Source organism: Puma concolor, chromosome B1 (genome assembly GCF_028749965.1).
Source record: "Puma concolor isolate L17-30 chromosome B1, mPumCon1.1.hap2, whole genome shotgun sequence".
NCBI lineage: Eukaryota > Metazoa > Chordata > Mammalia > Carnivora > Felidae > Puma > Puma concolor.
In genome coordinates this window covers 206,089,134-206,115,331 of record NC_141670.1, presented here as the reverse complement: position 1 = coordinate 206,115,331, position 26,198 = coordinate 206,089,134, and the positions used below count along the sequence as shown (strand labels likewise).

The 26,198-nt window shown below is 47.5% G+C and overlaps 1 protein-coding gene across 11 annotated transcripts in view; it reads left to right on the top strand.

The window, feature by feature from the left end:
- Positions 1-26,198, top strand: part of FAM193A (family with sequence similarity 193 member A) — a 170,245-nt gene that overhangs the window by 75,544 nt on the left and 68,503 nt on the right. For 9 of the 11 annotated variants that reach the window (XR_015250641.1, XR_015250642.1, XR_015250639.1 and 6 more), the window contains 3 exons: positions 19,954-20,111; positions 20,629-20,796; positions 24,029-24,263. Coding sequence is in view for 7 of the 11 variants with exons in the window: in XM_086705601.1 (XP_086561727.1) it covers positions 19,954-20,111; positions 20,629-20,796; positions 24,029-24,263 (561 nt within the window). In the remaining 4 variants the exon portion in view is untranslated. Of the gene's footprint in view, positions 1-19,406; positions 19,825-19,953; positions 20,112-20,628; positions 20,797-24,028; positions 24,264-26,198 lie in introns of those variants that run through there. The other 2 variants (XM_086705606.1, XM_086705602.1) reach the window with 2 other exon arrangements.

Below are 26,198 nucleotides of genomic sequence, written 5' to 3'. Positions count from 1 at the left end.
GTCCCGCTTGGTTTTTGTGTGTGTGTGTGTGTGTGTGTGTGTGTGTGTGTGTGTGTGTGTGTGTGTGTGTTTGTTTGTTTTTTAGGGGCTTTGGGTGCAGGTCCTTCTGACCACACTGTTCTCCTAGAACAGCCAGAGTTCTGTGACTCAGCATCACCATCACTCGCCTGCAGAGCCCCCTGAGCACTTTGCCTGGGACCTGGCTCCACGCTGCCCCTCCCTCCACCTGGTAGGGACTTGAGGAAGAAAATGAGGGCCTCGGCTCCCTGCCATCCCTTGACCCCAGTGCTTCGGGGCTGTGGATGAGCCTCTGGCATGTTGCTCTGGCTTCGTTGTCTTACCACGAAAAGGGGTGAACCTCTGTCCTTCTCCTGTCTTCCCAAGCCCACCACACCCTCTGCCCTGCTCAGCTCAGCTCACACCTCAGGGCGGGGATGGCTCACCTCCCACCCCCATGGTCGTGGAATTCGGGTGCCCGTCCGTTTTCGTCCTCTCCAAGGCTCTGTTGCTTCGGTTGGTCTTCTCTTCTTACACACCACACATCGTTTCTTCTGTCCCAGCTCATGGCCAGGACTGTGCAGATGCTCTAGAATTGTCCGTCTTTCACCTAACCCGCCTCTGAGCTCGCCATCCCTCCCAGCTGTCCCCGCCTCTCCGCAGCCATGTGTGTGCACCTCTGGGGAAGTGGTAAACTTCTGGGGCAGGATCTTCAGAGGATAACAGGCTTTCCATTTCTTTTCCAGGTGGTTTTGGTGAATTAGATTCTGAGAAGCTGTTGCGTTACTGGTATGAAGGTTTGTGGAGGAACACACTCTTTCCTTCTTACCATATGTGCACATACAGATTTTTATTCCCTGTTTGTGCTGTGTTTAACAGTCTTGCTAGAACTCTGTCAGTTTTGTCTTTTCAAAGAACTTTTTAGGTGAAAAAAAAACCTCTCCCCTTTCTGTTTGATTAATTGCTGCTGCTGTGTGCGGTGTAGACGTGATCAGTCAGTGTCGTGGCATAGCCAGAAGCAGTGCTGGTCGGCCCCTCTGACTTGTCTCCTCCTCGTCCTCGGTCTTCAGGCTCCCACCGCTCGCAGATTCGTGTCTGTTCTTCCAGAGATACTCTGTTCCGTGTATCAGAAGGTGGTGATGGCAGACACCATGGCGTCCTGCACTGGAGACATGTGTCAGGAAGTGGAGACATGGGCTTCTCTCACTTTCTTGTCCTTGGTAGAGGAGTACGGAGGCCATGGCAAGGTGGGGTGCTGTCTGTTTCTAAGCCTCTTCTGAGGGCTGTTGACAGGTGTCTGGAGCTTGGGTGCCAGCTGCTTCGGGGAGCTGCCATCCTCCCTGATCTCACCTGGGGGGCCTTGTGGGAACCTGAGCCTGCTTGGCCAGCCTGCTTGGGGGGCAGGCCGGGAGACGGCCCTGTCCCACTTTCTGGCTTCCAGGGGAGGAGCCGCTGGGCCATCACTTAGCTCCTGCTGCTTGTGACCACAAATCTGGTTTTTTCTTCTTTCTCTGTGGTTGCTCTTTGGCCTTCCTGAGCTCACCTGTCGTTTTTTCTTATTCTGCTCTGATAAGTGCTGGAAACCTCTCGTTACTGTACCGGATTCTGAAATGTTAGTTGTATTGGCTCAATTTTAAGTATTACCCAGTTTTCATTATTTCTCTTTTAAACCGTGAATTCTTTAGAAGTATTTGTAAATACCTGAACACAGTCTTTTGGATGATTTTTAATCATTGACTTTTAATGTAATGTCATTGGATATCCTGTCTCCGTTGTCATGATTCCTTTCCAGTCAGTTACACTAATGCATTGTTAAGTTTTCCTGAATGTCCCGTGTGTCCTTGGAACTGTGTTCTCATGGTTTGGAGGGCTCTGTGTTCACCCCTTAGATCAACCCCTTGCTAATTGTGCTCTTCATTCCTTCTGTGCTTTTGCTTTTCCTCATATTGTGTGCTTATTAATCTGTGGGATTCTGAGTAAGGCTGGTTAAACTCCTACCGTGCATATGTATTTGTCGTCTTTTCCTTACAAGTAGTTTCATTTTTGCTCTGCATTTTAAAGCTGCACAGGTGAATACATGTTAAAATGACTCAATCTTGGTGTGCTGTTCCCTTGTTGCACAGAAGCTGTGTGGCTTCTCCCGGAGGCCTGTTCCCGTTTGCTGTTCGCAGAGCTGTGTGAGCTCCCTCCTCCTCTTCCTCTCCTTTCCTGTGCTCCTGGTGGTGGCGTGTGTGAGGTGGTCTTGTGTAGTCAGCATAAAGGCAGATTTAATTCGGTCTCAGTGCTGAGATGACTCGGTCACTTCTGTGGTTGCTGAGCTGTTTGGGTTTGTTTCTACCACCACGCAGGTCACAACTCAAGCATCGCCCTTAGCTCACCTCTTGTGCCGCGCGCGGTCCACCCCATGTCCACGGGGTTTGCACCCTCCCCTCCTGCTCTTCTGTATTCGTTAGTCCTGGTGCCCGTGTGCCTCTGCACCCGCACACTGCTGTCAGCTTTCCTGGTGTTTTGAACTGTATACAAATGCCTTACTGCACACAGTATTTTGTGCCTGGTTTATTTTGTTCACCATTAGGTTTGAGATTCGTAAACACAGTTTCTTCATTTTCATTACTATCTACTGTTCCCGTTTTTGAATACACTATATGTTAGTTATTTCCAAATTTTGCTGCTGTGAATGATGCTCTTAGAGCACACTTTCACACATTATGTTGAATGTACGTGTGCGAAAGAAATTACGGAGTCCAGGAGAGTTTATAAAATTAACTCAAGTTAAGATTAATAGCGTATTTTTTTTATATATTTAAAAACTTTTTTTTTTTAATTTTTTTTTTCAACGTTTATTTATTTTTGGGACAGAGAGAGACAGAGCATGAACGGGGAAGGGGCAGAGAGAGAGAGGGAGACACAGAATCGGAAACAGGCTCCAGGCTCTGAGCCGTCAGCCCAGAGCCCGACGCGGGGCTCGAACTCACGGACCGCGAGATCGTGACCTGGCTGAAGTCGGACGCTTAACCGACTGCGCCACCCAGGCACCCCTTAAAAACTTTTTTTTAATGTTTATTTATTTTTGAGAGACAGAGACCTTGCACGAGTGGGGGAGGGGCGGAGAGAGAGAGGGAGACACAGAATCTGAAGCAGGCTCCAGGCTCTGAGCTGTCAGCACAGAGCCCGACACGGGGCTTGAGCTCACGAGCCGAGCCGTGAGATCATGACCTGAGCCGAAGTCGGACACTCAGCCGACTGAGCCACCCAGGTGCCCCGATTAATAGCATATTTTTAAATGAAAACTATTTTCCAAAACAAAAATAATTTCATGAGTAGAGTAGCATTGTTTTGTTTGGGTAATGTAAGATAGCTAGATTCTCATACCTGTTTCTGTGTTCGATCTGTCGTTATAGGTTATTTTGATTGAAGTGTATGGAGAAAGTAGCTCCATAGCTTTTTTAGGTGATTGTGGATATTCTTTTTTGATATTGCTCCAAACCATGACAAGTAATAGTTTCTTAATGGTTACTTGCAACGTAAAATCTGAAACAGTAATTCAATTTGTTGCTATTACCACTACTCTCAACAGAAAAGTCTTTAAAGTGGAGGAGCTTTGGGGCCCGCAATGATGGATGCAGATTTTCCAGACTTCTGATTTTTGCGTGAAAGCTCAGATTTTGATCAGCCACGAATAGCATCAGCTGTTTTCCTTGAAGCGACAGACCCGTTTCATTCATTTTTGAGAAGACCACCACTGTCTGAGTCTGAATAGCTGTAGTTTGGTGTGTCAGGCATTCTTGATGCTTCATGGGGGAAGTGGCTCATTCAGCTCATAACGCACAGTTCTTTTCTTGGGAACGTTGCTAGAATGCTTTATGCCTACTGTGTGTTTCATCACATAGGATATTGCAAAGACATGTGCTTGAGGGTTGAGATTGAATACAATTAATGATTTTAATGCATCAAGAGCATTCTTTAGTGGAACTGGCCTTTTTAAAAAATTAAGTTATTTTATTTTTTATTGTTAAAAACAGTTTTGTAATGTTTATTTACGAGAGAGAGAGTGTGAGTGTGAGCAGGGGAGGGGCAGAGAGGGAGACACAGAATCCAAAGCGGGCTCCAGGCTCTGAGCTGTCAGCACAGAGCCCGACGTGGGGCTTGAACCCACGAACCGTGAGATCATGACCTGAGCCCAAGTTGGATGCTTAACTGACTGAGCCACCCAGGCGCCCCTATTAAAAGAACTTTTTTTTTAATGTTTATTTATTTTGAGAAAGAGAGAGAAAGCATGAGCAGGGGAAGGGCAGAGAGAGAGGGAGACACAGAATCCGAAGCAGGCTCCAGGCTCTGAGCTGTCAGCACAGAGCCCAATGTGGGGGGCTTGAACCCTTGAACCGTGAGATCATGATCTGAGCCGAAGTCAGACACTGAACCAACTGAGGCACTCAGGTGCCCCAGTTTATTTATTTTTATTATGTTCATTTATTTTGAGAGAGATAGAGCGAGCGTGCATACACGCACACAAGTCGGGGAGGGGCAGAGAGGAGAGACAGAATCCCAAGCAGACTCCACACTATTAGCACAGAGCCCAATGCAGGGTTTGAACTCACAAACTGTGAGATCATGACCTGAGCCGAGGTCAAGAGTCAGACGCTTAACTGTGTCACCGGGCACCCCAGTGGAACTGGCCTTTTTAAAACTAAGTGCGTGGAAGTGAAGGACAGTGACTCCTAGTACACTTTGTTGTGCGACTTTCATTCTTGCCAAGGTACTGACAGTTATGCCCGCCAGTGCAAATGTCGACACAGGGAAAAGGCAAATGACACCCAGATATTTATGTGAAAATAGCTTTCACTAGTGGACTTGCTGAAAAGGTGCTCAGGACTGCCAGGGGTCCATGGACCACGTTCAAAGAACCACTGTTCCACCGGAGTACAGTGGTCCCCCTATCTGTGGTTCCCCTTTCCATGGTCTCAGTTCCCACAATTGGCCAGTCTAGAAGCAGGTGATCCTCCTCCCGACGTGTGGTCAGGAGGTCAGTGGTAGCCTGATGCTAGGTCACAGCACCCACGTCACTCACCTTACTTCATGTCCACACGTGGGCACTTCATCATCTCACATCATTGCAAGAAGAAGGGTGAGTGCAGGACAGTAAGACATTTTGAGAGAGAAACAGCACATTCGCCCAACTTTTATTACAGTGTGTTGTTACAGTTGCTCTAGTTTATTATCAGTTTTTGTTGTTAATCTCTTGGCTGTGCTTCATTCATAAATTAAACTTTATCATAGGTGTGAAAGTGTAGGAAAAAACACCGCATAGATAGGGTATAGAATATTCAGGAATTTAGGCATCCACCGGGGATCATGTAACGTATTCCTTGCTGATAAGGGGAATGACCGTATTTGTCTTTTTCTTATAGATACATGGGACTTCTTTATGCGTGTTGAATATGAGCCCTTTGTTGGCTTTATGCATCACGGGTACCAGGTGCCTCTTTTGCTTCCCTTTTCACTGTTTAGAGTGTCTTTAAAAAAAAATTTTTTTTAATATTTATTTATTCTTGACAGAGACAGAGCACGAGCAGGGTGGAGGCAGAGAGATAGAGAGAGACACAGAATCCGAAGCAGGCTCCAGGCTCTGAGCTGTCAGCACAGAGCCTGATGTGGGGCTCGAGCCCATGAACTGTGAGATCATGACCTGAGCCGAAGTCAGAGGCTTAACTGACTGAGCCACCCACGTGCCTCGATAGTGTCTTTTTAAATTTTTTTTTAAAGTTAATTTATTTTTGACAGAGAGAGAGAGAGAGAGAGAGAGAGAGAGAGCTTGAGCTAGGGAGGGGCCGAGAAAGAGGGAGACAGAGAATCCGAAGCAGGCTCCAGGCTCTGAGCTATCAGCACAGAGCCTGATGCGGGGCTTGAACTCATGAACGGTGAGATCATGACCTGGGCTGAAGTTGGACGCTTAACTGACTGAGCCACCCAGGTGCCCCTATAGTGCCTTTTGATGAGCATTTTTAATCTAGTCAGATTCTCAAATTTTTCCTTAGTAGTTACTGCTTTGTTTAGTCCTGTTTATTAATGGTTTTTCCTATCACGAGATCATAAACATATTTTTAGTATGTATTTTCTATTAGTACTGTCCAAAGAAATGTGTGAATGACAGTGCAAGCCACCATGTGAGTAATTTTAATATTTTAGTAGCCACATGTCACATTTTTTTTCTCAGTGGATCCAAACTTTCATTTCATCCTTTACTCAATATAAAAAATATAAATGAGATATTTTCAGTTTGTTGCCTCCTGAATACTCATAATCCTTTGTGTATCTTACATGTACAGCCCACATCACTTAGGATGCTCACATTTCATAGGCTCAGTGGGCACGTATGACTAGGGGCTGCTGTAGTGAACAGCACAGTCCTGTGCTTTTATTGTTTCGCCTTTCATGTTTAGACCTGCAACCCTCCTGGAATTGAAGTTAAATTTTTATACGGTGTGAGGTAAAGGTCAAGTTAGGTTTACTTCTGTGTGGAAATTCAGTTTCCTAGCAGCATTTATTGAAACAACTGTTGCCCCCTCCTGCTCCCTGCCCCCACTTTGTTGTAACTGAAGCGTCCATGTATGTGTGAGTGTATTTCTGGGCTCTGTGTTGTTCCATTGCTTTGTTTGTCCTTGTGCCAATGGCATGTTGTCTTAATTACTGTAGTTTTATAATAAATCTCATTTTCAGAAAGTCCCCTTACCTTGTATTCTTCAAAAATGTCTTATTCTTTGTTATTTGCATTTCTGTATAATTGAAAATTATCTTGTCAACTTCCACACACACAAAAAAAACCCTCTTAGGATTTGACTGGGATTGCACTGTGTTTATAAATCAGTAGTAGGAAAATTAACTTCTTTCTAATATTCTCAATAATCTAATAATCCCATTGAGTATGGAATTTTTTCCTATTTATAAGTGTTTTATATTTTTCTGTGTTATACCATTGTTCCTTTAAAAAAAAAAAAGGTTTACCCCTAGGCATTTGACTTTTGCTTATTCTATTCTATTTTATTGTTTTTAAGTTTTTATTTATTTATTTTTGAGAGAGAGCACGTGCACGCAAGTGGGAGAGGGGCAGAGAGAGAGAGAGGGGGGGGCGGACAGAGGATCTGAAGTGAGTTGAGAGAGCAGAGAGCCCTATGCAGGGCTGGAACCCATGAACCGTGAGATCATGACCTGAGTCGAAGGCAGACACTTAACTGATTGAGCCACCAAGGCGCCCCTGCTTGTTCTGTTTTAAATGAGGCTTTCTACATTCTTCCTCATCTAACTTTGTCAGTAGAGATGTAATTGACTTTTTAAGTTGCTAATTGAATGGAGATTGCAAGACTCCTATTTTATGACTCAGGTCTCTGATCTTACTTTTTTCAACTGGAATCCCAATCTTTTGTTGTTGTTGTTGTTGTTGTTGTTGTTGTTCCTAAGAGTTGCAATTTCAAGTTATAGTCTGTTGTCTCAGATGTTTTCTGTATTGCTGGGTAGTCCTGCAACACTCATTAAAAGACTCCACACAGATGCCTTTTACTCACCTTCTCAACCTTGGTTACTGGCACAACACCCAAGATCGTGGGCCAAGTGAGAAGTGGAATATTAAGGAGGCACTTCTAGAGAACACCTGATATTTGAGACAGAGATGTAAAGTAGACATCAGAGAAAAAGAAAAACAAGCAAGTGTGATAACCAGAACTGAGTGAAGACAGTCGTTTTAATGTTTGTTTGTTTGTTTGTTTATTTATTTATTTTGAGAGACAGAGCCAGTGTGCATGAGCAGGGGAGAAGCAGAGAGGGAGAGAGAGAATCCCAAGCAGGCTCTATACTGTCAGCACAGGGCTCCATCTCAGGAAGTGGAGCTTCAGGAACCACGAGATCATGACCTGAGCTAAAATAAAAAGTTGATGCTTCATCAGCTGAGCCACCCAGGCGCCCAGTGAAGGTAGTCATTTGAAGGGTGATGTGTGTGGTCAGTGGTGGTTGGGCCTGAGATTTGGTTTTTTGCCCTACTTGAAGGTGATAAGCTACTTTTTTACTCTTTTATGGCTGTTAGAGGGGACACGAGACTCCTGGGTCAGAGACTGCAGACTTTATTGCTCACAGTGCAGCAGCCATCACGAGCATGACCATGTCCACCCCCCTTGTTCTCTTCCCTTCCCCAAATCCCATGTCTGTGAAGTGGAGAGGCCTACGTACGTGCTGTGGGTACAGTGAGTTTATGTTGGTCAGGGTGAAGGAGCACTGAGTTTGGGGATCTGTCATTTTTTTTTTTTTAATTTTTTAAAAATGTTTTTATTTATTTTTGAGACAGAGAAAGACAGAGCATTAGCAGAGAAGGGGCAGAGAGAGAGGGAGACACAGAATCCGAAGCAGGCTCCAGGCTCTGAGCTGTCGGCACAGAGCCCGGTGCGGGGCTCGAACTCACACACTGTGAGATCATGACCTGAGCTGAAGTCGGATGCTCAACCGACTGAGCCACCCAGGCGCCCCCGGATCTGTCATTTTTATAGTGGGCAGTAAGCACTCCTGCACTTTGTCTCAAGGTTATCTGCTTCATAAATGCTGAGAAATGGCCCAGCGGGGAGGGACAGGAGAGAATAGGCAGAGGTTTACAGCCCTGCTAGATCCATCAAGACCAGGAGAGACCCACGGAGGACTGTCTGCAACTGTCCTCCTGACAGACATTTTAAAAAGTTAACCAAGACAAGATCTCAAGTGTCGAATGTGACAACAAAGAGATTGTATCTGACCTTTGCTAGATTCATGTCAGTGGAAGTGTGGGAGTAGAAGCCAGACTGAGCTGTGTGAAGAATAAAAGTATTGGTGAGGAAGCTGCGAAAGTCGACTTAAGGTGCTGATTTTGAAGATGCTTGACTGTGAAGGCAGGGAGAGCAGATCCAGAGAGAAAGGGGAGCTGGAGGAGGGGCTGAGAGCACTTAAATCTGGAAGGAAAGAGCTGGTAGTCAGGGAGAGGCATTCCCCCCCCATTAAGTTTCATTTTCTGTTATAATAGTTGAGACAGCTATGTGTGAACATGTGTGTAATAAGCGTGTTATGAAGGGTAGGAAAATGAGCACCAGCCAGCATTAAACAGGCCGCTCCAGATACTCAGGCACCTTTCGGGGTTTTACCTTCCCCATCTTCCCTCCTCCCCTTCTGAGGTGGCCACCATCCTTGAATTTTATGTTTATCATTCCCTTATTTAAAAATTCCTGTAACAATTAAATTGCCTATATGTGTATCTCTAATAATTTAATTTTGCTTATTTCTGATCTTTATGAAAATGGTGTATGTTTGGGGCGCCTGGGTGGCTCAGTCGGTTGAGCGTCCGACTTCGGCTCAGGTCACGATCTCACGGTCCATGAGTTCGAGCCCCGCGTCGGGCTCTGTGCTGACGGCTCAGAGCCTGGAGCCTGTTTCAGATTCTGTGTCTCCCTCTCTCTGACCCTCCCCCGTTCGTGCTCTGTCTCTCTCTGTCTCAAAAATAAATAAACATTAAAAAAAATTAAAAAAAAAAAAAAGAAAATGGTATATGTTTATGTTGCCTCTGTGTCTTTGTTTATAAGATTCCTCATGCTGTCTGGGTAGCTGCACTTATTCACAAATGTAATTCATCTGTGATTCACATACAATTCAATATGTTACTGTATATAACTTATTCATCAATAATTTTGTTGAAAGATACACAGTTTTGCTTTTTTTTTTTACAATTATCAGTGATGTTAAAAATGCTGTCAGGGCATTTGTATACCTGTCTCCAGTTACTCATTTGTAAGGGTTTTGTTAAGAGTGTGTGTTGGTTAGGATTTTCCAGAGAAAGAGAACCAACAGGAAAGAGAGGGATTGAGAGAGGGGGAGAGAGAGAGAGAGAGATAGGGAAAGAGAAAAGGGAGGAGGAAGAGAGGGTAAGGAAGGAAGGAGAGAGGAGATTTATCATAGGGATTGGCTCATGTGGTGATGGGGGCCAAGAAGTCCCACAATCTGTTACCTGCAGGCTGGAGACCCAGGAAAGCTGCTGGTGTCATTCAATCTGAGTCCAAAGGTCAGAGAACCAGGGGACAGTGGTGTGAGTCTTGGTCTGAGTTGGAAAGTCAGAGAACCAGGACTGCTGACATCCGAGGGCAGGAGGCGGGGGTGTCTCAGCTGAAGCGGGGAGTCAGTTGGCCCTTCCCCTTTTGTCCTGTGACCCTCAGTAGAACAGATGATACCCACCCTCACTGGTGAGGGGATCGTTTTTATTCAGTCTACCAATTCAAATGCTCATCTCTTCCAGAGACACCCTCACAAACACACCTGAAAATAATGTTTTACTAGCTGTCTGTTACCTCTTAGCCCAGTTGAGTTGACACGTAAAATTACTTATCATGGTGTTTGTTTATGCAGTAGCATTGCTGGGTTGTAGGTAATTCAAATGTTTATTACATTTATAAGATAATAGCAGTTTCCCAAGTGATCATTCCAGTTTCTATCCCTGCCAGTAGTGTTTTGAGTTCCAGTTACCATATTCTTGCCCACACTTAGCATTGGGTAGGCAGACTTTGAAATTGTTTGGGGGTGGGAAAGAGTAAGGCAGAGAAATGGTGGTACCCCTGAGGTCCCACTAGGATGGGAGACCTGGGATCTCTTTCTAGAAGACTCATCTTTCTGTTGAGATGGGATTCTCAGGCAAGACTGCATAGGGGTGCAAGTAAGGTGGGGTGGGGAACGTGGAAGTTGAGAAAATTACTGTCAGAAATCTTTTTTATAACATTTTTTTTTGAGAGGGAGACTGGATTTCATAGGATGGGAAGAAACTGGGGAGTGGGTAAGGTTTTTACGTGGTCTCCTTGAGAAATGAGAACAGTGAGCTGTCAGGGTGTCCAGGTTGTGGCCTGAGTCCCTGTTGAAGGTGCAGACATTGCCCCCCTCAGCAGCACCCCCTGTGTTGGACAAGGAGAGCAGGGTGGCAGGGCTGCTTGGGAAGGGTCAGGGTGGCTGCATAGGCTCAGCAGAAGCTGGGCCTCTGGGGTGTCCACTTGGCTCAACGCTCCCCCCCCCCCCCCCCGAGGTGCACTGTTCCTTCCACTGGACACGTGCATGCATCCACCCCAGCCACAGCCACTTTGTCCTGGCTCCTGTCTCCCTGCCCGCCTCCGCACCGCCCCCCCCCCCCCCAAAGTCAGGGTGTCTGCACAAGCTCAGCACAGAATAATAGACCCTAGGGATAGTTTTTGAATGAAAGGAGCAAGCTTACTTTTAATTTATGTCCAAAGGTAATGTTTTAGGACCTCAGAACATTTACAAATACTCTTCCTGCACAGTAGGGTTCACAATATTTTGTTTGTATTCTGATAATGGGGGAGGACATGTTCAGATCTTTGGAGGGCCTGCTGTGTATGGGAGGGCCTTGTTCCTGACTTCTGTGGCCTGGTGGGCCTGGGTGCACTGCTTGTCAAGGCTACTGGGGAAGGAACAGAGGTTATCTTAATGCTTCACATTCTTCACTGAGGCCAAGCAGAGACCCACGAACGTATGGCCTGCTCTGTGCAGGAGAAATTCAGACAGGCAGAGAGATGGGGTGGTCAAGGTGTTTTGTAAAAAGAGACCTGCGAGGATATAGGCCTAACTCAAAACAGTCTGCTCCTTAGTAGTCAGAACCAGGCCTGTGTTGAATTTAGCAATTTGGTTTCAGTTAATCATTCATCTGTCTCTTTATTTTTATATTTTTAAAAATTTTTTATTAAAATTTTTTTACTGTTTATTTTTGAGAGAGAGCGAGCATGCGCACGTGCATGAGTGGGGTAGGGGCAGAGAGTGAGGGAGACAGAGAATCTGAAGCAGGTTCCAGGCTCTGAACTGTCAGCACAGAGCCTGATGCGGTGCTCAAACCCACAAACCATGAGATTGTGATTTGAGCGGAAGTTGGACACTCAGTGGACTGAGCCACCCAGGTGCCCCCAAAATTGTTTTCTTTGAAGAGGTCTGTGTCACGCTCAGGCATCCTGCCACAAGGAAGACTATTTGGCAGATTAATACTGGTTTTTTTGTTTACAAGTTTATTTTATTTTATTTTTATTTATTGGGAGAGAGTGCATGAGCGAGCAGGGGGGGGAGAGAGAGAGAGGGAGGGAGGGAGGAAGAGAATATCCCAAGCAGGCTCTACACTGTCAGCATGGGAGCCTTGATACATGCCTTGAACCTGTGAACTGTGAGATTATGATGTGAACCGAAATCAAGAGCTGGATACTCAACTGACTGAGTCACCCAGGTACCCCGAAGGTTGATTATTTTAAAGCCTTCCTTTTGATTCTGGACATTAGCAATTGTGTCTGTGTTCTCAAATATGTCATTAAAACATAAGTCTTGCATTTTATACTAAGGAGCCTGATTCTCCAGCGGTTATGTGCCTGCGGGTCTTACCAAGGCCTATAGTCTCAATTTAAACCAGCCATTCAAGAGTTCGCTAATATTTGTTTGTATCTTGAATGTTTGCCCTGTTGGGTCTTGGTTCCTAATACAGACATATAAAGTTCCTTCATGGTGAACATCATGAGAGTGGTTGCTGGTACAGGTTGTCACTACCACTCAGAGCTGTCAGATTCGGCAGACAGAACTGAGCCTCACAGATATATCGTCCAGGTGGTGGTCTTTGGCTTTTCTTGCTTAATGTAATGATTTTGAAACTCCTCTCCGTTGTTTTATGTATCCATAGTTAATTCTTTTTTATTTCTGAGTAGTATTCCTTATCCATTCACCAGTAAAAGGACATTTATGTTTTTTGGGTTTGCTATTAACGGTACAGCCACTGGTAACATTTGAGTACAAGTCTTTGTGTGGACATAGTTCATTTCTCCTTGTTAAATACTTAGGAGTGGAATTGCTAGGTGTAGTTAACATTTTAAGGATCTGTCTTGGAATTTTTCAAAGTGCTTGTACTGTTTTCCAGCCACGTATGAGAGTTCCTGTTAATCTGTGTCCTCACCAAGGCTGGATACATTCACAGTCCTTAACTGTGGCCACTCTAGTGGCTTTATAGTGCATCTCAGGATTTTAACTGGTATTTTCTTAATGACCTGATGAACATCTTTTCTTGTACTTATTTTCCATCTGTATCCCTTTGGTGATGTGGCTCTTCAAATCTTTTGCCTGTTTTTAATTAGGTTATTTGTCTTATTATTATTGAATTGTCACAGATCTCTATAGTATATTCTGAATACAAGCCTTTCGTCAGGTACATTTTTCAAATATTTCCTCCCAGTGTGTGGCTTGCCTTCTCATTGTATAACACTATTCTTTGAAAAGCAAAATTTTAGATTTCTATCAAGTCCAGTTTATCAATGTTTTAAAAATAATTTATTTTGAGAGAGAGAGAGAGAGAGAGAGAGAACACACATGGGCGTGCGCACATCCAAGCGAGGGAGGGGCAGAGAGAGAATCCCAAGCAGGCTGTACACTCAGCATGGAGCCCAACATGGGGCTTGATCCCACGACCTTGAGATCATGACCTGAGCTGAAATCAAGAGTTGGATGCTTAACTGACCGAGCCAGGAGCCCCCAGTTTATCGATTTTTAAGTGATTTGGGTTTTTTGTGTTCTATGTAAGTAATCTTTGCTACCCAAGGTTATAAAGATTTTTTTGCCCTGTGGTTTTTTCTAAATGACTTCTGTTTTGAGCCCATATATTTGATCTGTGATCCTTTTTTAAATTTAATTTAATTTAATTTTTTTCAATATATGAAGTTTATTGTCATATTGGTTTCCATACAACACCCAGTGCTCATCCCAAAAGGTGCCCTCCTCAATACCCATCACCCACCTCCCCTCCTTTTTTTTATTTTAAATGTTTACTTATTTTTGAGAGAGAGAGAGAGAGCGAGCGAGCATGAGCAGGGGAGGGGCAGAGAGAGAGGGAGACACAGAATCTGAAGCAGGCTTCAGGCTGTCAGCCCAGAGCCCGATGAGGGCTCTCTTGAACCCAAGAACCGTGAGATCATGACCTGAGCCAAAGTCGGACACTTGACCTACTGAGCCACCCGGCGCCCCCATCTGGGATCCATTTTGAGTGAAATTTGTATCTTTTGTAAATTTTTTACAATGTTTATTTTTTTTTAATGTTTATTTATTTTTGACAGCGAGAGAACGTGAGCTAGCATGTGCATGAGTGGGGGGAGGGGCAGAGAGAGAGGGAGACACAGAATCTGAAACAGGCTCCACGCTTTGAGCTGTCAGCACAGAGCCCAACGTGGGGCTCAAACCCACGCATCGTGAGATTATGACCTGAGCGAAAGTTGGACGCTTAACCGACTGAGCCACCCAGGCGCCCTGATCTGTGATCTATTTTGAGTGAAATTTTGTTATCTTTTGTAAAGTAAGGTTGAGGTTCATCCTTTTTTCATGTCAGTATCCATTTGTTTCAGAACTATTTGCTGAAAATACTATTTTTCCTTGTTAAATTATCTTGGCATCATTGTAAAAAATCAGTTGGTACTGAATATGGGTCTACTTCTGGACTCTGTCTTCCACTTTACATATATTACTCATCCTTTTGTTAGTACCTTAAAAGTCTTGATTCCTTAAGCTTTTTAGAGTAAGTCATGAAATTATGTAGAGGTTCTCTGGCTTTGTTCTTTTTCTTTCTTTCTTTCTTTTTTTAATTTTTAAAAATGTTTTTATTTATTTTTGAGGCAGAGAGAGACAGAGCATGAGCTGGGGAGGGGCAGAGAGAGAGGGAGACACAGAATCTGAAGCAGGTTCCAGGCTCTGTCTGAGCTGTCAGCACAGAGCCCGACGTGGGGCTCGAACCCATGAGCTGTGAAATCATGACCTGAGCTGAAGTCTGGAACTTAACCAACGGAGCCACCCAGGTGCCCCTGTGCATTTCTCCTTTTAATTCCTGCTCCATGTATTTTGAGCTCTGTTATTGGCATGCTTATTTACCACTGTTACTGCTTCTTGTTAAATCAGTCATGTTGTTGTTATTATTAATTTTGTCTTCATCATCATCATAACCTTCATTCATTGCTGCTAACGTTCCTCATACTAAAGCCAGCTTTAGTATGGTGGCTCATGGAGCCACCCAGCCTTTTTTGGTTAGTATTTGCATTCAGTATGTCTCCCAACCTTAATTTTTAACCAATTTGTCTTTATAATCTGCTGTAGAAAGCGTAGTGGATCTTGTTTTTTAATCCAGTCTATCTTCTAACAGTTGGAAAATTTAACTATTTCTATTTCATGTCATTATTGATAAGTTTGGATATAAATCTACCATCTTTTTTTTTTTTTTTCTATTTTTTCCTGTCTGTTGTTTGCTACTCTTTCCTTCCTGTTCCTTCTTTTCTTTTCGATTAGTTGAATAAAGTTTATGATTCTATTTTACCTCCTCTTGGCTTATTACCTATTACTTTGTTTCATTTTTTTTTCTTTTTAAAAAATTTTTAATTTAGTTTATTTTTTTAATTCACATTCAAGTTAGTTAGCATATAGTGCAACATTGATTTTAGGAGTAGATTGCTTAATGTCCCTTACCCCATATAGCCCATCCCCCTTCCCAGAACCCCTCCAGTAACCCTCTGTTTGTTCTCCATATTTAAGAGTCTCTTATGGTTTGTCAACCCTCCCTGTTTTTATATTATTTTTGCTTCCCTTCTTTTATGTTCATCTGTTTTGTATCTTAAAGTCCTCATATGAAGGAAGTCATACGATATTTTTTTCTCTCACTAATTTCGCTTAGCATAATACCCTCCAGTTCCATCCACGTAGTTGCAAATGGCAAGATTTCATTCTTTTTGATTGCCGAGTAATACTCCGGTGTGTGTGTGTGTGTGTGTGTGTGTGTGTGTGTGTGCGCGCGCGCGCACGCGCGCGCACACACACACGCACATACATACCACATCTTCTTTATCCATTCATCCATCGATGGACATTTGGGCTCTTTCCATACTTTGGCTATTGTTGATGGTGCTGCTATAAACATTGGGGTGCATGTGCCGCTTTGAAACAGCACACCTGTATCCTTTGGATAAATGCCTAGTAGAGCAATTGCTGGGTCGTAGGGTAGTTCTAGTTTTTTGAGGAACCTCCATACTGTTTTCCAGAGTGGCTGCACCAGCTTGCATTCCCGCCAACAATGCAAAAGAGATCTTCTTTCTCTGCATCCTCGCCAACATCTGTTGTTGCCTGAGTTGTTAATGTTAGCCATTCTGACAGGTGTGATGGGGTATCTCATCGTGGTTTTGATTTGTAGTTCCCTGATGATGAGTGATGTTGAGCATTTTTTCATGTGTCGGTTGGCTATCTGGATGCCTTCTTTGGAGAAGTGTCTATTCATGTCGTCTGCCCATTTCTTCACTGGATTATTTGGTTTTGGGTGTCGAGTTTGATAAGTTCTTTATAGATTTTGGACACTAACCCAACTGTTATCTGATACGTTGTTTGCAAATATCTTCTCCTGTTCCGTTGGTTGCCTTTTGGTTTTGCTATGTTTAATTACTTTTAGTGGTTCCAGAGTTCACAATATGTATCTTCAACTTTTCAACCTGTACTTTCAAAGAATATTATATGCTTAACATGTAGTGTTAAGAGCCTTGAAAAGTTGTACTCTGAGCTCCACCAGTGTTTGTATAGTCATCTGCTTTTCTCATACAAATATAGAGTTTACCGTACATTTTTCTTACTTTAGCTTTAAATAGTTAATTATCTTTTTAAAAGACTTAATAAACGAGAAAAGTCCTTGTCCTTTCCCTCTACTCCCTTTTATAAGCTTGGTGTTCTTCACACCATTCACCTGTGCTCTTCTGCCTTTAACATTTCCTGTAGTGCCCGGGAACTGCTGTTTGTTTGAAAACTTTTCCTTTGCCTTCATTTTAAAAAGTTGTTTTTGCTAAGAATGCTAGGTTGTTGGTCATTTCTTGCTGGCTTCCCTATTTCTGTCGGAAGCATGTTGCCATTCTTGTCTTTGCTCCTGTGTGCAGAAGGGATGTTTTCCTCTGCCTGCTTCTCCGATTTGCACCCCATTGTTGCTTTTTGGCAGTTTCACTCTGATGTGCCTTGGTGTGGTTTGCTTTCTGTTAATTGTGCTTGGGATTAGATGAGCTTTTAAAATATGCCAGTTTATGGTCTCCTCAAATGTGGGAAATTTTCAGCTGTTTCTTTATATAGCCTTTTATTCTGGGATGCCATTACCTGCGTGTTAGACATCTTGACTTTTGTTTCAGAAATGCTTCGTTTGTTTGTTTTTTTTCAGTCTTGTTGCTGCACCTCATTTTGGATTATTCAGATTTATTGATACTCTGTTGTAAGACAGCTTATGTTTTCATTTCTAGAAGTTCCATTTGCTTATTTTTTACATTTTCACTTGCTGCCCTTGTGTTTTCTGTTTTCCTCTACTTTCTGAAACTTAGAGTTTATAATCACCAGTTTGAGATTCTTGTCTCTTGGTTGCATCATTTTCGTTATTTTGGGTTCTGTTTCTCTTGATTGGTTTCCCTCATGGTTGTGAGTCATATTTTCTTTCTTCTTGGTTTTGTTACTGGATGCTGGGCATTGTGCATTTTACCTTGTTGAGTGCTGGATTTTGTTGTATTCTCTTAAACTGTGTTGGATTTGGACAGAAGTTAAATCTGTGTGAGATGAGCACTACAAGGTGGCACATTTAAGGATTTACTGTATGGGCATGTGCTATTTTAAAAGGCCTCATTTCATCCCTTGTCACCAGGAAATGTTACTTTTCGGGTTCTTGGCTGCTGTTCGGAGTCTGTCCTGTGTGTCAGGTGCTAGTGCACAAAAGTGAGCAGGACGGAAAGGGTCCCACTCTTGTGGAACTGAGCTTCCAGTGATGAAGACAGGTGAAAAACAACACAGCGACAACAACAGGAAAACAAGGGAGACACCAGGATTTCAAAGAGCAGTTTGTGATATAAGAGATTAACAGGGGTGATCAAGGTCAGGAGATGGGCAACCACACCAGTAGTTTGAACAGGGGCACTTTTGCGTGGAGAGCCAAGTGTAACGGATCAACTAGCCACATCTGGGAAGGGAACGCAAAAGAATCCAGCAGTGGCACATCTAGGGGGCAGCCACTACCACGCAGCTTAGGGAGACGACGCCAGGCAGGACCCCCTGGGAAGAGGCTCTCCGGGTAGCGGAGCAGCTGCTGAGGAGCTGCAGGGCGCGCGGCAGGTGGGCTCGAGGGGGAGCCCGCGGCGCTCTGTCCACCTCGCTTCTCCGAGGGGCTGGCGGGAAGAGCCCCTGCCTCCGCAGTGTCCCTCCGGCGCCCCCTGCCGGCAAGGCTCCGCTCGGCGCCAGCAGCTGGGGAGGTGTGTTTGCCGGGGCTGCTCCCACACAGACCCCGGAGGCAAGGGTGCATTTGGGGCCCAGAGGCCAAAGGTTGACCCCTGGCTCCCCCGTTTCTCTGCTGAGGTGTGCCTGCTAGAACTCTGTCCGTCTGCCAGGCCATTCACAGGGCTAGGGGGTTAGCGCTCCAGGCCGAGAACAAGTACGGTGACAGGAGGGCAACAGTGTGCCCTGGGAAGGCTAGAGGACTGTGTTGAGATAGTTAGAGTCTGTTCCTAGCTGGTGTGGAAGTTCTGTGCGGGGAGGTGACAGGGTCTCTCTTGCTGCAGCCACCACCCTGGCTGCTACTTGCAGAGGAGCCGTGGGCACAGGTGACGGGGCGTGGCCTGGTTGGGCGTGGCCTGGTTGGGCTCGGGTCGTGCGGCAGCCTTGCTGTTGGGTTCGATGGGGGTGGAGGAGCGAGGAGACCTCCTCCGCGAGGGGCACGGACCCGCTGTCCTTGGGGGGCAGCCTGCTTCCGCCAGCACCGCCTGCGGACCTGTGGACCCTTTTCAGGCCTTTCCCGTCGCTGTGGTATTAGAATGGCCTCATTTTCAGGTCCTCTGTCCTTTGCCGGGCTGTCCGTGGTCCTCCTTGGTGACAGCCGCCCCCCTAGGCCACGGTTGGGACTTGGCACGGGACTGTGTGCCGCGGACTCTGTGCGACAGCCCGCAGTCCCGCTTGCCCCCGCCCTCGGTGCTGGCCCGCCCCTGGCTCCTGCTGCGCCCCGCCGGGTGCCCGGACTCCAGGGGCCGCACGATAGGCCCGGCGTTCTGTGCTCCCCCCCCCCCCCCCCCCGGTAGCCAGCCCAGGAGGTGCCCCACGGGTCTGCCCCGCAGACGCCACAGCCCGCGAGGGAGGGCTTGCGGCCCGGTGTTCGCGCGTGCGCACTCCCTTCAGCGCCCCTCCCGCGGCTCTGCCCTTCTCCTCAGCTGTGCGGGCGATGGCCGTGGGGCCGGCTGCCCTGCTGGTGCCCTTTCTTGCGGGGGGGGGGGGGCAGGGGTCATCCGCTCTCAGACAGGAGCCCACTTCCCACATTGTACCAGAGTCCTTCTCAGGTCCCGTCATCGAGGGACAGGGTGCCAGCTGGGTGGGTGTTGGGGTCACGTCCCAAGACCGGAGAGGGCCCGGGGAGGGGGTAAAGGTCGCATTCCTGTCCGTGGAGTGGCCGTCGGGTGTCCGGTCACGGAGGTCGGAGCCCGCTCCATCCCGCCGCCTCTGCCCGGAACGCTCGCTTCTCCAGCCTCCCGTGCCTCAGCACACGCGGCGCAGCCACTTCCGGCTACTTCCGGCGGGCTCCCGGCTGGGGCCACCGGCGGCGCCCCGAGCGCCCGCCGTCCCACCGGTGGGGGCCGGCCCGGCGCGCGTGCGGGGCTGGAGCTGCTCTTCTCTGGAGAACGAGCGACGTTTTCGGGCGGCCTTCCCGCGATCGGGTGGCACGTCTGAAGGCGCGACAGTCAGTTGCAAAGGTCTCGGGTGTCGGGAAAAGTCGCCCAGGTGAGGCCGTTGGGGATCTCGTCAGTGTCTGGGTTTCCATCTGTTTCTCCAAGGCCTTTTTCTGACGCGTCGGTCACAAATTTGTGCCGTGAACGTTTGAACATAGTCTGTCCTGTTCTCTTTTTCAAGCAGGGCCAAGACTTTCTTCTTCACTCCCCTCTCAGCGGCTCGCAGCCGGAGGCGGGCGGCGGGCGGCTGGCCCTCGGCGCGCAGACGCTGCCCTCGGCCGGGCTGGGCGCCGCCCCCTCGGACGCCGCGTGTGCTTGCGAGGCCTGCAGCGAGCGCAGGTACGGGTGTCCCCGGGGCGGGGGCGGGGGCGGGGGCGGGGGCGGGGGGGGGGGTGGGGGGGGGTGGGGGGGGGGCGAGGCGAGGCGAAGCGGGGTGAGGAGCGCGAGAGCCGCCCCCCTGCCCCAGGACGCTGGGCAGGCCGGCACTGCGACTGCTGCGGGGCAGAGGGGAAGAGAAGCCGGGGCTTCGGGGGGCTCGGACCGCAGCCGCAGCGGCCCGCGCGGAGGGCGGGACGGGACGGGGCGGGGGTGGGTGGGTAGCGGGGGCTTCATGGGGAGTGAGAGCTGCCTGGGGAGGCTCTGCGTTCGCTATGCGGGAGGCCGGGTGCGTTAGCTCGCGTCGTGCAAGGAGGGGCCCCGGGACAGCGGCCCAGGGTCCGGGGACCGGCCGCTGTGGGCACCTGGGGCCACGGCAGTCGGGGTGGGCCCCCCCCCTCCCCTTGGGCTGTCTGGAGGGTGAAGGGCGACACCGACCCTGCGCTAACCCTGACCTCCTTGCTCTTGTGCCCTCTAACAGAGACATTTCGGCAGACACAGACCGGGAGCCCCAGCAGCTGCAGAACTACTGGTCAGAAGTGCGCTACATGGTCCGCTGCATTTACCGCCAGGCAGGGACCCCGCTGGCCGACGACCAAGACCAGAGTCTGGTGCCGGACAAGGAGGGGGTGAAGGAGCTCGTGGATAGGTACACGTTGCCCCCTGTGTCATGTCCCTCCCTCACCTGTTGCCGGGGAAGCCTCCTCTCTGCTTGCGGGGGTGGGGGGGGGGTCTCCTTTCAGGACCTAGTGAGCTCGGCCCTGCGTGCCTGGCCCCGGGGGCACTGCCAGTCTTCAGCAGACAGACTGCCAAAAAGCACACCTGCTGGGTAAAGTTTCCAATTCTAATTCTGATGAAATACCTCTTGTCTGTATATTAAAAAAAAGAAAAATGAGTTGACGTGTTTCTTTCATTTCTTAGCGCTGAGACAGACGGTAACACTGCTTTTTGAGTACTTTCTGTGCCGGGGGTGATCTAAGCACTTGCTCAGGAGGCACTCTTGCATGTAGCTAACCCAAGGAGGACAGGACAGGCAGTTATCCCAGTGTCAAGGTGAGAAGAAGCTTCCGTGAGGCCAGGCAGCTTGAGAACGTGGGTAAGCGTGAGTAGAGGGCCTGCTGTAGCCAGGCCTGGACGAGTGGGTGATTCTCAGACAAGAGTGGCTCACCACGTGGCGTCTGTTGTTCGGCAGCACTTTGTGCCCGCTGACACTACAGAACTTGAGGTGGGCATACTTTTTATTCTTCCTTACAGCTTGTAGCATCTTTTTCCTCTTTTTTTGACATGTTCCGAATAAGAGGAATAAATTTGAGCTGGACATTTCACAGATCGATTCTCCTTTTGTTTTCTTTTTCTCACATTTTGAATGCAACACCTTTGGGGGTCTTAGAAACCGTTGTTTGCTGTAGAGTACGGTTTATCTGTGGAGACTGGAATAGTGATTGGCCATGGGTTCTACTGACTAGTGGTTGAATCCGGCCAGTGTGTTTAGCGCTTGGCCTGTGTTCCAGGAGGCGGTTCTGGGTGGTATGTGCCTGTTTTGGAAGTCAGGTTGCCAAGTGAGTATGAGGAAGAAACATGACCTGCACCTCAGGCCCATGACTTCATACACTGTGAATGCTTAGGAAGTGGCTAAAGTCAAACGAGGCAGTTGAAGGAGAATACCCAGCAGGTACAGTGTGGTGAGAGATGTTACCATGGACATTACAAAGGTAATACTGTGAATTGTGAAGGTTTGGGAAGCAGTGTTGCCCTACGAGTGAAATAATACTGTTATGTGGAAATCTCACGCCCCCATCTAGAAGCGTATGTATCGGATAACCGGATTTCCCCCAGTCCTTGCCTCCAGGAACGCTGCTGTTTTTGTTGGTTATGTGCCGACACACATCAGGAGAGGGATGTGTGTGATGCCTGTACAGCTGGTGACGATAATCCTTTCCTCCTTTCCGTGGCCCCCGGCGTCCTGCGTGGTCCTGCTCTGCGCCACTCTCATACTGTTGGTCACTGCATTCCAGCTGTGCTGGCTCCCGTCATTCCTCTCCTGGCCACACTCGCTCCTGCTCCAGGACCTTTGCATTTGCTCTTCTGTCTGCGTTGTTCTTGCTTCCTCGGGGTTGTTTTTGCTCCCTTCAGTTGTTCACATTACTTTTCGGAGTAACCTCAAAGAGGCCACCCTAAGATCTGAGGCGCCTCCCTGCCATCACTATTCCTCCCCTTGCCCTCTTTCTTATTACGTTACTGCCGTTACCTAGAATTCCATCATATATATGCACGTGCCATAAGCGTCACGTGGGCGGAGAGTTTCTTTACTTGGCTTCCTCACTGCTGCGGTTTGACGGGTTAGAATAACCTTCAGCACACAGGCGCGCCCGTGCTTGTTGACTGTATGTATGAATGAGCTGCCCGCATCTTCAGCGTATTCCTGCCTCTTGGTCATACGGTTTTTAAAAAAATCTACTTGCAGAAGTACCCCATGGCCATTTCATTAAATTTGTAGAATACAGAGAGGGACAGAGACATAAAGGAAAACAGATGTACAGTTCTCCATGTTAAGAGGCATCCAGTCTCCCTATAAGTTTGATTGTTCCTCTGTCATTTGAGTCTTCTGTGGTGTCCATTTAACACACGAAATGCATTCCGTTTCACAGGACAGTTGTTGTACTGGAAATTAAGAAACTGTCTGTCTGAAACATACCGGCCTCAGTGGGAGTCCCATCAGTTTTTATTGTTTCTGTAGCCACATTGTGTATAAGGCTTCCCATGTTTCATTGCTGGGTTTCACTTGGTTCTTGTCTTTGCAACTCAGGTGGTGCGCTAATTTAAAACTGAAATAGATGGCAACTTACTACATTCTTCCCTTTTGACCAGATGTGGTGCCCAGAAGGTGAAAGGATCCATTATGTAAAGTCCAGGAACTGTGGCCTAATATGTTTTACAACTTGTGTCTAATGAAGCACTGGCCTCAGAGTGCTTCCTCCTGGTGGCGGGTCACAGACAGATACTGTCGTCACCCCAGAGATCCTGGGTTTCTGTCTGCAGGCTCCTCAGAAGCTCATACTTAAGAGGAACGGCCACTTTACAAGTAGATTATCTGCAAGTTAGGAAAGAAGTTCATAAAAATGTTAACTGCTATTGTGGCCCAGTGGAAAGGCCCTTATTAATTTTTTCCCTGCTCCTCATTTTACAGATTTTATTTTATACGCTCCTTTGGGTTTTTTGGTGGGATAATTTAAAAAGGGATGTATTGTTTCGACAGTGTCCTCTGATTATAAAAATAATAAGCCCATTTGGATTGTATACCGAATTCATAGAAAGGACAGAATAGTCTGCATTAGTCCTCCAAGCCAGGTATCACTTCTGCTGGGATCGCCGCTTTTCACCTAACATACGGGCGTTGAAAATTAATTGTCTTCAGCCTCCTGTGTTTTTAGATAGTCTTGTGGTTGAGAAAGCACATCCCTCCCAAGACAGCTGCTGCGGTGCCCGTGTATAAGCACTGCCACCTGCTGGTTCTGTGAGTTCCAGCCTTTTACCCAGCCCGTGTGGACTTCTGTGTTTGGCTGAGGGATGAACTCAGTGATCAGCTGAGTCAGTACGTGTGCGAGCCAGTGCTAGTGCAGGGTAAGCTCTGAGTAAATACTGGGGTTTTTTTGGTCCATTGGCTGGTGACTTTGGAGTTCTCGATGCTTTCTGTGCCTGGGTTCCTCTCTGTTGAGTGGGGTGATGGCCCCTCTCACAGGTGGTTGAGAAGATGGCTGCTGTTTCTGTCGTCGGGCCGGTGCCTGTGCAAAGGCTCCGGGACGTTGCTCGTAGAACAGTTCCAAGGAGGGCCTTGTGTGGATGGGATACAGGTGAGTGGTGACTCTCTCTTCTCTGCGCAGGCTCTGTGAGAGGGACCCTTACCAGCTGTACCAGCGGTTGGAACAACAGGCCAGAGAGTATGTGCTGGAGATGAAGGTCCGACTCCTCCGGCAGCTGTCGGCTGCATCCAAAGTGAAAGCCCCGTCTGCCCTGCAGGGCCCTCCACAGGCACACCAGTTCATCTCCCTCCTTCTCGAAGAGTACGGTGCCCTCTGCCAGGCGGCACGCACAATCAGCACCTTCCTTGGCACGCTGGTAAGAGGGAAAGCTGCCTTTCTCTGGTTCTGCTGGGGAGAGCTGTGGAGAAGGGCTGTGGTCGTGTGAAGCCGTGAGGCTTGTGTGTTGATCGCGTGCACCGTCACGGGCTCCTGCTTGGCGGTGTTCAGGCATGTAGGAGAGAACCTGATTGCTCTCCCTTTTCTCTTCTCTCTGGACTTTGCCGTGGGATAAAAGTGTTGTGTGAATTGATATCCGGGCGACCCATCATAGGAATGCTCTTTGGAGGCCTTGAGGCCTAGGGAGGGAGCGATGGGGACCATATGAGGTTAGGACCAGTGTGTGTGTGCATTAACGGAAAAGAAAGAGAGATGGCTTCTGTCTTGAGTTGTTAACTCTGCTGTCAGTGTGCACACGCAGAGCATGAGTCCTGTAGAGGGCACTTGCTGACAGCCCTGTGGCTTTCGGTCATTGATTGCCCAGTCCAACCCTGGGTTAAGGATGGGTTCACAGAAACAAGTGAGAACACCACCCCGCCCCGCATCCCTGTCTGGTAATGCTAACAAAGGAGTGTCCTTTCTGACCACTTCACAAAGGTAAGTTAGCACAGGTGGGTAGAAAGAGGCACATAGTGGAAGTACAGTTACTGGAAACCAGCTAAGCTGGAGATGAGTGCCTTCGGTCAGCCCCGGCAGTCAGCGCAGCTGCCAGTTGGAAGGAGACCATGGTACCCAAGAGACCAGCCATTCATGCTTTCTGGACTGTTACAGAAATAGCAATTTGCTGATAGTCTGTGGAGCTGTTGCTCATCACCTAAATTTTATTATTAAATGATACTTCAGGGGCGCCTGGGTGGCTCAGTCAGTTAAGCATCCAACTTCGGCTCAGGTCACGATCTCATGGTTCGTGAGTTCCAGCTCCGCGTCGGGCTCTGTGCTGACAGCTCAGAGCCTGGAGCCTGTTTCGGATTCTGTGTCCCCCTCTCTCTCCCCTGCTCACGCTCTCTCTCTCTCAAAATAATAAACATTAGAAGAAAATTTAAATGATACTTCATTGGGCTAGTTTTGAGTACTTTCTCATGGGTAAAACTACATTTTGAAACAAGTATAGTAATCAGTAATCCCTAAAGTTTTAAATGTAATGGTCTTTATGTGACTCTAAAGTTGATAGAGCTTCCTGCTAGAGAAATTTACAGGCACGCAATTTGGCAAGTAATTTCAGGGGGTTCACGGACTTCCTCAAGCATTCCTGTGGTAGACCTTGCCATTCCTGTAAGTGACTCCCTGCATCTTCGAGAAGAGCTTGTGTTGTGAGAAAAGGACTGCTGAGTGGGAGGGGCAGAGTCTCTGCTTCAAGATGCGATTCTACAACTGGATGCCTGCGCCCCTGAGCGGGGCCGGGCTCGCCTCTGACACCTCACTCCTTCCTGGCGCGTCTCATGCAACTCTTCCTCTTCTGCCTCGACTTACTGAAAGTAAGTCAGAAGTTCACATCTAGTGCCGTCTCCTCTGTGACCACAACCTTGAGACCTTCCTGAGTCTGCTGTGAGAGGGGACAGCCGAAGTTAAGAGTGTCTCCTGGCTGTCTGAACTTCATGCATAGCAGTGAAGAGTGCTACCGCAGTGCCCCAGCTGGTGCTTTAAGTCCAGGCCCTCCTCAGGCAGTTAGAGTGGAATAGGGCTCTGGAACCAAACAGATTGATTTGGACCCTGCTTCTTGGAGCAAATTCCTAGAAATTTACATAGAAATATTTTCTTGTGGTTTGGAAAAAAGTTCGTAAGCGCGAAGAACAAAATGTAGTTGTTTGGTCGGTGATTTATGTCACTTTGGTTGCACATGGAGATACTCTTTGGTTTCCAGTGGTACAGCAGACGAGATACCTTGAACGCTTCCTTCCTCCAAGGGAAACGACTGAATTACTGGATGACAGAAACTAAAACAAGATATGAGCTTTTACAACACATTGCTGAGGTG